This window comes from Hypanus sabinus, chromosome 20 (genome assembly GCF_030144855.1).
Source record: "Hypanus sabinus isolate sHypSab1 chromosome 20, sHypSab1.hap1, whole genome shotgun sequence".
NCBI lineage: Eukaryota > Metazoa > Chordata > Chondrichthyes > Myliobatiformes > Dasyatidae > Hypanus > Hypanus sabinus.
Genome location: NC_082725.1, coordinates 13,646,916 through 13,661,954, shown reverse-complemented (window position 1 = coordinate 13,661,954; position 15,039 = coordinate 13,646,916). Strand labels below are relative to the sequence as shown.

The 15,039-nt window shown below is 40.7% G+C and overlaps 1 protein-coding gene across 1 annotated transcript in view; it reads left to right on the top strand.

Annotated features, from left to right (window-relative positions):
- The window catches only part of LOC132378312 (adenylate cyclase type 2-like), a 507,293-nt gene that overhangs the window by 456,622 nt on the left and 35,632 nt on the right, over positions 1–15,039 (top strand). The window contains exons 21-22 of the mRNA XM_059945128.1: positions 6,299–6,483; positions 7,238–7,322. Coding sequence (XP_059801111.1) covers positions 6,299–6,483; positions 7,238–7,322 — 270 coding nt within the window. The remainder of the gene's footprint in view (positions 1–6,298; positions 6,484–7,237; positions 7,323–15,039) is intronic.

Sequence of the window (15,039 nt, the reverse complement as noted above, 5' to 3'; positions counted from 1 at the left end):
CTGGTTGTTATCCCATTGCACAACCCCCAACCTGGAGGACCAGGGATTTTCTGTCGAGGTCACCTTCCCCTAGGTGATGGCATTTCCATGCTAACGAGCTCCACCTGCCCAGGTTTGAAATCAGAGTTTATCCTCTGCTAGATAGGCTGCCATCCAAGGCTAACGAGTCCTATCTACTCGGGTTTGGAATCAGAGTTCCTTCTCCTAGGCCAGGGGTCAGCAACCTTTACCACTGAAAGAGCCACTTGGACCCGTTTCCCACAGAAAAGAAAACACTGGGAGCCGCAAAACCCGTTTGACATTTAAAATGAAATAACACTGCATACAACGTTTTGTTTTGCCTTTATGCTATGTATAAATAAACTATAATGTGTTGCATTTATGAAATTGATGAACTCCTGCAGAGAAAACGAAATTACATTTCTGCATGCAACAAAAACATGTTGACCTCCGAAAAAAAGACGTTGGGTTGAAGGTTACTTTTAAGTAAAATACTCAACGTCTATTTGAGTCCTTCTTGTATTTATGAAAAACGCCAAACTTAAATTTGCCGCCAGCAGCAAACCAAAAATAACGTCAGCCAGCTGTCAACCTGAAAAATAAAAGGACTATTTCACTGAACAATGAAAGCATATGAATATACGTAAAATAATAGGCAATTAAAATATTTATCATCCTTGTTCAGGTTGACTCACACCTGACAATGCAGTCGTATTCAGTAGGGATGGATCGATGCTTAGGGGAGTGACCAGGAAGGATAATGTGTTTTTTTCCTCTCTGAACTCACAGAAGCGTTTCCCAAACGATGTTTGCATTGCGATGATTGCCCAATGTAAATACTCCGAATTTATCATGTCGTGACCTTTTTTGAACTCTCTCAAATTGGGGAAGTGAGACAATGTGCCTTTCTGTAAATCTCTGGCAAGCAACGTCAACTTGCGCTCGAATGCCAAAACATCCTCCAACATGTGCAGGGCTGTACGTCCTTACCCCGTTGAAGAGCTGTGTTCAGCGTGTTCAGGTGCGCTGTTATGTCTACCATGAAGTGTAGCTTTTCCAGCCACTCTGGCTGTTCCAGCTCAGGAAAGGTGAGCCCTTTGCTGCCCAGGAAAGTTTTCACTTCTTCCAGACACGCGACAAAGCGTTTCAGCACCTCCCCTCTGGACAGCCAGCGATAAAAACACGTTGTAGCGGTTGCTACACGCAGTCAGTAAACTGCAGTCAAAGATAGCTTTATTCGAACTAAACAGCCTTGCTTTTAAGCCTCCCTCAACCCGCCCCCCATGGGCGCGGATGCTGCAAAAGACACGTACTCACAAACCCCCGTAGGCTATCTCCCTTAGCCTGAACGCTGGCTAATTGTGAGCCGGTTCGGATGTGTCAGGAAATGGGTCGCCACAAAGTCTTATTTAGATTGTACAAGATCACCATAATCTTCAAATTTAGATTTACATTTCAAAAACTAACAAACTAACATAAAATACATTTTAATTAAATACTGACCATGTAGCGGTGTGCTACACGCAGCGCTAAAATTACGACACGGAGTCGGTAACTGCAGTCGAAGGAAAAAACTTTATTCGAAATCTTCAGCCTCACTTTTAAGCCTCCCTCAACCTGCCCCCCATGGCGCAGAGGCTCCAAAGCTCTGTGCTCGCAAACCCCCGTAGGCTATCTAATTGTGAGTCGGTTCGGATGTGCCAGGAAAAGGGTCGCCACAACCAATTATTTCCCAAAGCAACAGGGAGCCGCAGCACAGACGTAAAAGAGCCACATGCGGCTCCGGAGCCGCGGGTTGCCGACCCCCGCCCTAGGTGATGGCATTTCCATGCTAACGAGCTCCACCTGCCCAGGTTTGAAATCAGAGTTTATCCTCTGCTAGATAGGCTGCCATCCAAGGCTAACGAGTCCTATCTACTCGGGTTTGGAATCAGAGTTCCTTCTCCTAGGCCAGGGGTCAGCAACCTTTACCACTGAAAGAGCCACTTGGACCCGTTTCCCACAGAAAAGAAAACACTGGGAGCCGCAAAACCCGTTTGACATTTAAAATGAAATAACACTGCATACAACGTTTTGTTTTGCCTTTATGCTATGTATAAATAAACTATAATGTGTTGCATTTATGAAATTGATGAACTCCTGCAGAGAAAACGAAATTACATTTCTGCATGCAACAAAAACATTTTGAACTCCGAAAAAAAGACGTTGGGTTGAAGGTTACTTTTAAGTAAAATACTCAACGTCTATTTGAGTCCTTCTTGTATTTATGAAAAACGCCAAACTTAAATTTGCCGCCAGCAGCAAACCAAAAATAACGTCAGCCAGCTGTCAACCTGAAAAATAAAAGGACTATTTCACTGAACAATGAAAACATATGAATATACGTAAAATAATACACAATTAAAATATTTATCATACTTCTTCAGGTTGACTCACACCTGACAATGCAGTCCTATTCAGTAGGATGGATCGATGCTTAGGGGAGTGACCGGGAAGGATAATGTGTTTTTTTCCTCTCTGAACTCACAGAAGCGTTTCCCAAACGATGTTTGCATTGCGATGATTGCAGAATGTAAATACTCCGAATTTATCATGTCGTGACATTGTTTGAACTCTCTCAAATTGGGGAAGTGAGACAATGTGCCTTTCTGTAAATCTCTGGCAAGCAACGTCAACTTGCGCTCGAATGCAAAACATCCTCCAACATGTGCAGGGCTGTACGTCCTTACCCCGTTGAAGAGCTGTGTTCAGCGTGTTCAGGTGCGCTGTCATGTCTACCATGAAGTGTAGCTTTTCCAGCCACTCTAGCTGTTCCAGCTCAGGAAAGTTGAGCCCTTTGCTGCCCAGGAAAGTTTTCACTTCTTCCAGACGCGCGACAAAGCGTTTCAGCACCTCCCCTCTGGACAGCCAGCGATAAAAACACGTTGTAGCGGTTGCTACACGCAGTCAGTAAACTGCAGTCAAAGATAGCTTTATTCGAACTAAACAGCCTTGCTTTTAAGCCTCCCTCAACCCGCCCCCCATGGGCGCGGATGCTGCAAAAGACACGTACTCACAAACCCCCGTAGGCTATCTCCCTTAGCCTGTACGCTGGCTAATTGTGAGCTGGTTCGGATGTGTCAGGAAATGGGTCGCCCGCCACAACGTCTTATTTAGATTGTACAAGATCACCATAATCTTCAAATTTAGATTTACATTTCAAAAACTAACAAACTAACATAAAAAACATATTAATTAAATACTGACCATGTAGCGGTGTGCTACACGCAGCGCTAAAATTACGACACGGAGTCGGTAACTGCAGTCGAAGGAAAAAAACTTTATTCGAAATCTTCAGCCTCACTTTTAAGCCTCCCTCAACCTGCCCCCCCCCCCCATGGCGCAGAGGCTCCAAAGCTCTGTGCTCGCAAACCCCCGTAGGCTATCTTATTGTGAGTCGGTTCGGATGTGCCAGGAAAAGGGTCGCCACAACCAATTATTTCCCAAAGCAACAGGGAGCCGCAGCACAGACGTAAAAGAGCCACATGTGGCTCCGGAGCCGCGGGTTGCCGACCCCCGTCCTAGGCTATGTTGGTTCACGGTACCTTCTTCCATGTTATCCGGTGCACCCTTCACATGAGGGATCCCCCATCCACCACCCAGGGGACGCGCCTCAACGCTGTATAGCCCCAGCGTGAGGTGATATATCATTAATTAATAATTATTATACCCACAGCTCCATTCACATATCTGGTTCCCAGCCCTGTGTCAGTTCATTGACGAGCTTTCTGCTTTGTAAATTTATTCGTGTCAGCAATCCTTTGCATAAGTTCTGTCTGACTGTTAGACATAGGAGCAGTATTAGGCTCATCGTGTCTGCCCCGTCATTCAATCATGGCTAATTTATTTTCCCTTTCACACCCATTCTCCTGCTATTCTCAACCCCATTCCTGTGCTAGCACGTCAACTGGCCAAGTTCAAAGGTCAAAGTAAATGTATTATTAATGTGCATATATACAACCCTGCAATTCAATTTATTGCAGGCATACTCAATAAATCTATAGAATAATAACTACAACAGAATTAATGAAAGACCACCCAACTTGGCTGTTCAACCAGTGCGTGAAACTACGCAAATACTATAAGAAAGAAATTATAATAAACAAATAAGCAATAAATATCGAGAACAGGAGATGGAGTCCTTGAAAGTGAGTCCAATGGTTGTGTGAACAGATCATTGATGGGACAACTAAAGTTGAGTGAAATTGTCCCCTCTGGTTCAAGAGCCTGATGGTTGAGGGGCAATAACTGTTCCTAAACCTGGTGGTGTGAATCCTGAGGCTCCTGAACCTTCTTCCTGATGGCAGCAGCAAGAAGTGAGTAGTAATACACTACAGTCCAGTTCTCCAGTATTAACAGATATTCAATCTTGAGCCCATTTTTCCAAATATAGCTTTCTGTTCACTGGCTTATCTGCTATTGTATTCACTTATTAATACTGGCTCCCATTGGTTTCTGAATGAAAACAGGAAGCAATGGAAATACTCTGAGAGCCAGGCAGCATCTGGGTAGAGAGAAAAAGACCTATTATTACAGACTAATGACCTTCTATTAGAATGTGTTGACTCCTTATTTGATATTTACATATTATATTATTAATTAATTAATGCTTATTTGAATGCAAGATTCAAGATTGTTTAATGTCATTTCCAGTGTAAAGGAGAATGAAATGTTTCTCTGGATCCAATGCAGCATGAAAAAAGATAAAGAACGCAGTAATAAAAGAGACACAATAAATATAAATGCATAAGTAGCTTACTGTATATACATAGATCAATTTTATATCCATAAAGTGACAAGGCATATTGATCTGTAAAATGGCAACAGTGATGCAGATTGTTCAGGATTGTTGTATCAAAGAAAGAAAGTGATCTGATAATGTGAAGCTTCACTGGAAGTTTTGTGCTGAGTGAATACTTTTCTGATGGGTCATACTTGGAATCAAAGTGGAATTTTCATCCACAAAGGACAAGTCAGCAGAATCAGAATCAGGTTTATTTTTCACATGTACATCATTTGCACTAACAACCAATAACACTGGAATTGTCAGCAACTTCCAATGAAATGCTTTATAATTAATTATTACCTAAGAACATAGGAAAGAGGAATTTAAGTGCAATTTAAAAAAAATTCTACTCTAATGGTATCTGATAGATTAATATTCACAATATTACAGCAATAAGCAAGTGCTGTAGTTTGATTGTTGACTTTGATTCCAATGCAGAACATAAGCCATTTTGATATTGTACAAACTTTTCACCCATTCCTATGAACAATTTAAGTGAAAAGTAATTGCCATTAGTTAATTTGGGAATCTATTACCTCTATACTTTAGAATTTTTTAAACAGTTTAAAGCGTACTCATGGAATATGAAATTAAGACATGCTTATCAAAATATAGACAAGAAACAAACAGTTGAACTACTTAAACTGTCCAGCCACACAACTGCTGTGCTGTGTTGGTAACCTGACTGCCTTGTTCACTTCAGTCAGGAGTCATCTAATCTCACTGCTAAGTTTTTTTTTGAAGTGTCTAGGTGATTTTCATTTTCAGACTTGGGTGACGGTGGGGGCAGTGATAGTAAGCAAAGGCAAGTATACTAGGAAATGTTTCCTTTACTCCCAAAATGTAGACAAACCTAGTTCCACATGCTACAAGTGACTACTTCCTATCTCCCCCAATGCATCCCACCAACTTTCTGCACAAATTGATAACTTGGAACTCCTCTGACTCCGTTTAGGGTGCTTGCATTGAACCCCCACTCACTGTCTAGGTGAGCATCCATTTCCACAGAGCAACGATCTCCCATGAGAAAAACAATGAGCATTTACCACCGAAAAGTTCTACGTTTATATAACTTACCCAGGGGTTCCCTGCAACTCAGCTAATTTAATAGTCTTGTCACCAAGTCAGAGTCTAGTTCTTTCATCACTTTAACTACCTAATCAAACCTGCTCAAAAAAGTCCTGCTAGCCAAATTAGCTATTAAATCAATCCAGTGTCCCTTCAGGGCCAGCATTACTCTCTCCATGGAGCTCTTGACGTGATTTCCAGCTTGTGTTTTGAAGCACAAGATATGTTTTACATTGAATCATGCCGACAATAAATTCAGATATTCTATAATTTGCAACTTCAAGAGGATTTTTGTAACTGTAAAACAAGACTAATATTATGAATTTTTTATTTGTTTCAGAAAGTTACATTCATTTTAATAGAGTTCACGACAATAAATTTAATTGCGTAACTTTTCTGCCACAGTACTTCCTGTACAGCTGTATTTTGGGACTGATATCATGCTCTGTGTTCCTGCGAATAAACTACGAGCTAAAAATGCTGCTGATGCTGATTGCTGTCGTGGTTTACAATGTTATACTTCTGCAAACCCATGCCTCGCTCTTTGATGATTATAGCAAAATGCTATACAAAACTATTGACATAGAGAGGTAACTTCTTTACATTTCTCTCTTCAGATTTTGAGCATTTAGTCTTTTACAGCACATAAAGTAGTTTGGCCTATCATGTCTGCCAGGGTTTTGCTAGAGCAATCCATAATTTATCTAATCACTGATAATTTATCCCTCCTGCCCCTTCCCTTTTCTTCCATCTCCCACACCAGTTTCCCACTTGCTTCTCCTCTTCTCACTTGCCTATTACCTCCCCCTGGTGCCCCTCCTCCTTCTCTTTCTCCCATGGACCACTTTCTTCTCCTATCAGATTCCTTCTTCTCCAGCCTTCACCTTTTCCACCTATCACCCGCTTGCTTCATGCTTCCTCCACCACCAATAGGCTTCACCTATTACCTTCTCACATAACCCTTCATCAGGAGGGTTTCGGCCCGAAACATCGTCACTATCTCCTCCCATAGATGCTGTCTGGCCTGCTGAGTTCTGCCAGCATTTTGTGTTTTTATTTCCAGCATCTGCAGATTCGCTCGTGTTGACTTACATTTTCTGTTTATGTTAATCAATGTTTTTGAAAGAAGCAGATATTACATTTTGCAATGAATAATAAGTGAAATAGAATCAAAATGGATAGAATGAAATGAAAAGTAGAAATTAAAGAAAAGGGATTTAAAGGTCAACAAATAAAAAAAAGTAATGACTGTTAATGATAATTTTGACTATTATAAAGTGATCTGGTGTCATAGCTTTACTTTATCATTAAATTATTGACATGCATTTCCTTCTCCTTTGTCAGGCCTGGTGTGCTGAAGGATCTGAAGACAATGGGCTCTATCTCCCTTTTCATTTTCTTTGTCACCCTTCTTGTTCTGGCCAGACAGGTGAGGCTAATGTTCTCTGAATAGCATTTTTTTAAAGTTCGAAGTGAATGCTGGAGCCATGTGTTGGTTTTCTATCTGCATTGTAATCTGTGTTCCATGTTTATTATGTGTATCGTGGTAATCAGTCACATGAGCGGGGACATGGAAAACTCGAGGGGAATAAGTTATGGATTCTTGCCTATTTCATGGCAGTTTGTAGCTCCAGACCAGCGGATGTTGTCTCTTTTGCTGACCGCTCAATACTGCTTAATTGCTCTTAGCTTACACTTGGGTATGCTTAAATTCCACCTCATCAAGATTGAACGCTTGCTAATTGCTAATAAAGGATTGAATAAAGGATTCGACTTCTGGAGCAATCATTGGAGCTGAGGGCATGTCATGCAAGTATAACAGGTCCACAGGGTCGCAGGCAGCAGCTATCGTTTTGGTTTGGTTTTGACACCACAGTAAATTTATTATCAAAGAACATATATACAACCCTAAGATTCATTTTCTTGTGGGCATACTCAATAAATCCAGAGAATAATAACCTTAACAGAATCAAAGAAAGACTGCCCAACTAGGGAACAGAACCAGACAGAAAGTAATTGAATCCCAGAGGTATGTAGAAACAACTAAAGTTTATTAATAATGCATAAAGACATCATAATATTGGACAACATTGACCTCAATGACATTTAAGTGATTAATATTTCCTGGAGTAACCTGGCAATATTACTCAGAGGTCTATGTTTCTGGTTTTGAAGCTGAAATACTTTAAAATTCATTTATGTTTAATAGATATGGTTTAACTGATTTAAGAGCTACAAAAGTATTTTGTTTAATCCCACGATCATGTTGTGAGGATCAATTTCCAGTTGAAGTAAGAGCTTGGGCCATAGAACCAGTTCTACATTGTTGCTTCAATTCTTACCCCTTTTCAGTCAGTTTCTTCTCGTGTTAACTGGGTTGTAAGTGGAGCTCTGTCACCTAGTTGTAGCGGGTCGCTAGTGCGAGGTCTTCCTTCTCCTGCCTCTTAACCCTATGTGCTATGAACGGGGCCCTTTTGTAATGACACAGAGGCTCTGAATCATTGCTAGAAGGCCTTTCCGGCTCTTATTTGGTCAAAAGAGGGAAATAATGTACAAACACCATCACAGGTAATGTATTTGCTACTTGGTAACAGCTGACAGGAAGTAAATCAGTGAAAGAGAGAGGAGAGGGGCCTGAAGACCAGTGTTGGCCGGGTCCTCAGTGGAAGCCAAGATGCAAGTTGAACTGTTCACCTTTGGCCAGCAATTCCAAAACGAACAGCTGGTCCCAAATAACCACAAAGGCAGCTGGTAGAGTCCTGTTATTTGCCTCCTATCCTACAGCAGTCAGACTGGGTTGAGTATTCAAGTCCTAAACCATATGAATTGTAATACACACAAAATGTAGATGAAGGTTTTGGCCCAAAACTGCTCATTCCCCTCTGTAGATGCTGCCTGACTTGCTGAGTTCCTCCGGCATTTTGTGTGTGTTGCTCAAAATTCCAGCAACTACAGAATCTCTCTTGTGTCATTTGAGTGGGGAATCTCAATTTGGGCATAAGAAGAAAAGGACAAGCTGAGCTATTTTTTTCAAATTATTTATTTATTTATTTCCCTGTTTTTTAACATTTCTCAGTGATATAAATAATGTAATTATAAATATTCCTTTCTAATTATGTTATTTTTTAATAGTTTTACATGCCTCAAAATCAGAATCATTTGAAAATGTTAAAGGCATGACAACTTTGGCAGAAGGCAAACTCCAACCCCAGTCTTCCCTTATATCAAATATGGTCAGGGCATTCCTGGGGCTATTCCTCAGCAAGACCTACTTGCTAAGAGGCTTTACTATACCTCAACTTCCTGCATGTCTCCATGATAGGGAGAGTGAAAGTCAATCTTCCTCCCCTATCCAGCCCAAAGCTGGAACTGCAGGTGATGGGTAAGTTACATAGTGAAAAAGAATCTAATACTTTCCTGGCATATATGATGAATAAACTCTTCTCAAGCTTCCAGCTTGCTTCAGGTATCGAAATATTATTTAAAATAGATACCTGGTGAGACATCACATGGGTGCCAGGCAAGATGGCTGCATGTTAGTGGAGCTCCGACAGCCCACCATAAAATTCTATCAATTAGAGCATATTTATCCGGCCTTATTCAGATACAGCTGTTCTACAGTGAAAAACTGTTTGTTTTTTTCACTAAAATATAACAACTTTGCAAAATAATTTGGTACGATGCCAAGACCTTCGAAGAGTGGTACAGCGAGCCACGTGGCTACAAGACAGGGCCCGCAATCTGAAGCTCAAGGCACGCTAACAACACAGACTGACCAAGGCTCCAACATGGAGAACTTACTGGCTGAGGTTAGTCGTATAAGTTCCATTCTGCTCAGAGTGGCTACCGATGTATCTACAATTAAAGAAACAACAATGGAGTTGAAGAACTCCGTCAATACCATTCAAGAGAGGCTGATGGAAGCCGAGGGTTGCCTCTCCTGTGTGGAGGACACCACTGTGCAACTGGTGGGTGCCAGTGAGCAGAATAATAAACGCTCGGACCTGCTGTGGAACCATGTCGAGGAACTTGAGAACAGGAGCAGACGCAACAACGTCAGGCTGATCGGTCTAAAGGAGGGTTTCCGAAACGGGCAGTCTGATAAAGTGTGTGCAAAGAATCATGTCCGAGGATTTGGCATCGAACTGAACACAGAGTTTGAGACTGAGAGGGCGCATCGGGTCCCGGTTCCGAGGCCGGGCGAGGGTCACCCCCTCCAGGCTGGTCTTAATACGATTCTTGCGCTCTTCGGCCAGAGAGAAAGTGCTGCGAGCGGCCAAACCAAAGACAGGTGTCGAGTGGGAGGGATGCAAAGTCTCCTTCTTTCCAGATATGTCCAGAGAATTGGCTGAAAAACAGAGGGCATTTACTACGTGATGCACCATCAATAACTCACACTGAGACGTAAGGCGAGATATCGGCTTTTATTGACTGGAAGAAGGAACCAGGAGTGAGTGTCCATCATACTTTGTCCTGGAGACTGAGGCCGAGCGTCAGGCCTCAGATTGCCTTTATACAGGGGCCTGTGGGAGGAGCCACAGGAGCAGTCAGCAGGGGGCGTGTCCAGACAGGCACATAGTTCACCACACTACGGCTCGGAAAATGCTGCATAGAATCAACATGAGGTATACACTCGCTTATCCAGCAGGTCTACGCTTCAGGTGGAAAGGAAAGAACAAGTTCTTTACCACTGCTGCAGAAGCAGTGAAATTCATTCGGGAAAAGTGCAGCGCTGGCATTGACTGAGAGACAGTAATAGGTGGAGGTAACTTTTTAGGTACAACAGTGGGGAGCTGGATAAAGCGGTCTGTTTAGTGCTCGGCTTACCAGCTGGCACGGTACTTCGCGGACCATGTCATGTGTCTTTTTCTTTTCCGTTTCTTTGTTGAGTTTATCCTGCCTATTTGTTTTTATTTGTTAGTTAGTCTGGCAGGAATATATTATCGCTATGTTTTTGGGTTATGTTGGTTGTCTAATTGTTTGAAAGCGCAGCATTTGCGGTGTTTGTCAGTAATAATTGAGCATGGGAATAGAGTACAGCAGGTTTTTCTTTGGATATTTTTTTTTGAATTATTGCATTCCAGACTCAGTCATCTGGAAAAATGTATATTTTTGCACATGTGCATGAAGTTTAGGACATGAAAATGGTTAACTTCATATCATGGAACATTAATGGGTGTGGAAACCCAATCAAGAGGAAAAAGATTTTATCATACCTTAAAGGTAAACAAATTGATTTTGCATTTGTCCAGGAAACACATTTTAAAGATGCTGAAGCACTGAAATTTAGAAGAGATTGGGTGGGCCAGGTATTCTATTCATCATTTAATAGCAAACAAAATGGGACAATGATTTTAGTTAACCAAAAACTTTATTTTGTATTGCTTGGAGAATTTAAGGACAAGGAAGGTAATTTGTATAGATGCGCTTATTAATGGGGTGAAGGTAGTACTTTGTAACATATATGCACCTAATAAGGAAGACCCAGACTTTCTTAACAAGGTAAACAAAATTTTAGGTGCCAAGGAAGGAAAAATAATTTTAGCAGGAGACTTTAACCAAGTAATGGACCCTGTTATTGATAAAAACAGATTTCAGACATCACCTTTACCTAGGGACAAGGCAGCTTTACATCAACTTCTTGAGGATATCGGTCTGGTGGATATACGGTGATTGGTGAATCTATCCGGAAAAGAATATACATTTTCGCTCATCGACATAAATCCTACTCCAGAATAGATTTTTTTCTAATATCCAATTCCATTGTTGAACAGGCGATAAACTGTAAAATTGGCCCAAAAGCATTATCAGACCATGCACCAGTTGAAATTCAAATTGATTTAAATACTGAAAGGGGAAGGGGGGTAGATGGCAAATGAATATTATGCTGTTAAAAGATGAGGATTTCAGTGATAAGCTGTCTGAAGATCTGACTTCGTTTTTTGAATTGAACGTAGGGAGCTCAGTAAAGCTGTCCTCCGTATGGGAGGCATCCAAGGCGTATATAAGAGGAAAATTAATAGCACGAGCGTCTAAAAGGAAGAAGGAAAGCATGGAGCAAATAAAAAATCTGGAGGCAGAAATAACCACATTGGAAAAGGTCTTATCAAGACAATATACCGATGACTTATATACAAAGATCTGTGCAATTTGAAATTCCAGCTCAATAACATATATAACAAAGAAGCAGAATATGCATTATTTAGATTAAAAACAGGTTTCTATGAAGGTGGTGACAAAGCTGGTAAGCTGCCGACACGATATTTAAAGCAGCAGAACACGGATAGTGTTATACCTGTAATTAAGAAAGGGGATACATTAGTGTCATCATCTAAAGAAATAAATGAATTCTTTCAACAGTTCTATGAAAATCTATATGCATCACCGTTTAATCATGACCAGGAGGAGCTGAATCAGTATTTTGCTAACATAAAATTGCCTACATTATCCCCACAACAAGATGAGTCCTTGGATGCCCCAATTACCGAGGATGAGGTCAGACAGGCTATTGCGGCTATGAAAGTGGGGAAATCTCCAAGTATGGATAGCTTCCCAGTTGAATATTTTAAGAAATTTCTGGACATATTGGCTCCTATTCTAACAAAAATCTATTCAGAAGCATTTAATTTGGAATCTTTACCTAATACATTAATATCGTTGATCCCAAAAAAAGACAGGGATGCAATAGACCCTTCCAATTATAGGCCTATAAGCTTAATTAGTGTGGACTGTAAGATACTGACTGGCTTTGTGATTAGAGAAAGTATTGCCATCTATAATTAACACTGACCAGGCTGGCTTCATTAAAGGCAGATTCCCAACTGACAATTTAAGGAGGTTACTGCACTTAATATGGCTGAACTCCACAAGTAGTAACCCAGTTACTGCCATCTCCCTGGACGCTGAAAAGGCCTTTGACAGGGCGGAGTGAAGATTTTTAACCACAGCCTTGTCATTCTTTGGGTTTGGCTCTATCTTTAAATCATGGGTTAGAGTTTTGAATAAAAACTCTAAGGCTGCAGTTATTACAAATGGTATCATATCCCCAGTTTTCAACATTTCACATGGTACTCGCCAAGGCTGCCCCCTCTCCCCACTGTTATTTACGATTCTTTGGAACTGTTGGCAGTCATGATTAGAGCAGATCGAAATATTAGAGGGGTGAAGGGAGGCGGAAAGGAGCATAAGTTGATGCTATGTGCTGACGATATTCTGTTACTGATTAGTGACCCTCCTAATTCCTTACCCCCACTAATGAAAACAAGTCAATTATATTCTGAAGTGTCTGGTTATAAAATTAACTGCAGTAAATCTGAGGCTATGCCAATATCAAAATCGTGTTACTCAAATTCAGTATTTCAGTCCAATTTCAGATGGGTGCCAGTTGGAATAAAGTATCTGGGGGTCAAACTCAGTCAGAATTTGAATGAAATAATTACTTTAAATTATGATCCATTATTGAGTAGGATAAGAAATAATCTGGATAAGTGGGGGGTACTGTGACTGTCACTCTGGGGTAAAGTCAATGGTCATAGCACCTCAGTTTAACTATCTTTCTATGATGCTTCCTTTAAATATTTCAGATGTTATCTACAAGCAATACAACAAAATTACTAGTGACTTTCTATGGAATAAGAAGAAGCCCAGAATTAAAATGAGTAAGATGTGTATGTCCAGGGACATGGGTGAGCTCAGTCAACCAGACGTCAGGGCATATTAATTATCCTTTGAAATGACCAAGTTAGCTAAACATTGGGACAGAGCTGATGTTGATTTAGATTGGGTAGTTATAGAACGGAGCCCGGCTACACCGCATTCTCCCCTTAACATTCTCTCACAACACGTGGAAATCAAGACTAATCTAAATCCTATACTATTTCACTCAAGGAGTGTGTGGACTATAATTCATAAAGCTTGTAAAATGTCACATTTAAATCAGTTATACTCCTCGATCTGAATAACCCTGCGATACGCATTGGGAAAAGAATGGTGAACTGGAAAGAATGGAAGATTAAAGGTATAAATACAGTAGGTGATCTCTATGAGAATGGGATTTTTATGTTGTATGTGGATTTACAGAGGAAATATAACTTTGTAGATAAAGGGAATTTCTGGAAGTATTTACAAATAAGACATGGCATTAGTAGCGTATTCAAGAATGGTGGCCCACAACGTAACCCTTTAACTGAATACTTTACACTACCACAGGAAGTTCATAAGGCATCAGTGTTTTATAAAATGTTCAAGCACTCTGTGGGTGAACTGTGTGACAATCCAAAGCAGTATGGCAGAAGGATCTTGGAAGTGATATTGAAGATAATGAGTGGTCAAATATTTTATCAAATGTGGGTAGACATATTAGGGAAGCAAGAGGGAAATTTATTCAGTATAAGATAGTACACAGATATTATTGGACACTAACTAGACTCTACAAAATGGGGATTGTTGATAATCATTTATGTTGGAAATGTAAAAATGAGGTGAGCACATATTTTCACATGATTTGGGAGTGTTCCATGGTTCGTCCATGTTGGTGTAAAGTTCTTGATTTGTTAGGGAATTGGGCGGGTCCTACACTAGCCTTGTGCCCACGGCTTTGTCTCCTGGGTGATAGGACAATGATGCCTAATGTAAACAATGACAAATTTACTATTTTAAAGGTGGGTCTCATCACAGCTGCAAGAATTATATTGCAAAACTGGAAAAAACCCAGATGTCCCACTGTGTGGGAATGGACTGAGGAATTGGTTAAGATTTCATCATATGAACACATGTTGGGAAGAATTAACAGTGAGGGAAAAGTGCAAGACGTGTGGGATCAATTTTGATTGTATGTTAATTTAAGCTTAAATTAGAAGATTTTTTCTGTTTCTTAGTTTTATATGTTTTCCTGTCATGGGATGGCTGTGTAAATATGCTGTACTGTATCTGCTCTATGATATGCTGTGATGCTTTGTAAAATAAGAATAAATAATAATAAACATTTGAATTTCAAAAAAAAATACCTGTACCCACACAAAATGCTGGTGGAACACAGCAGGCCAGGCAGCATCTATAAGGAGAAGCACTTTTGACGTTTTGGGCTGAGACCTTTCATCAGGACTAGTCTCCATCTCCGTCTGGTGCTTCCCCCCTCCCCCTTCTTT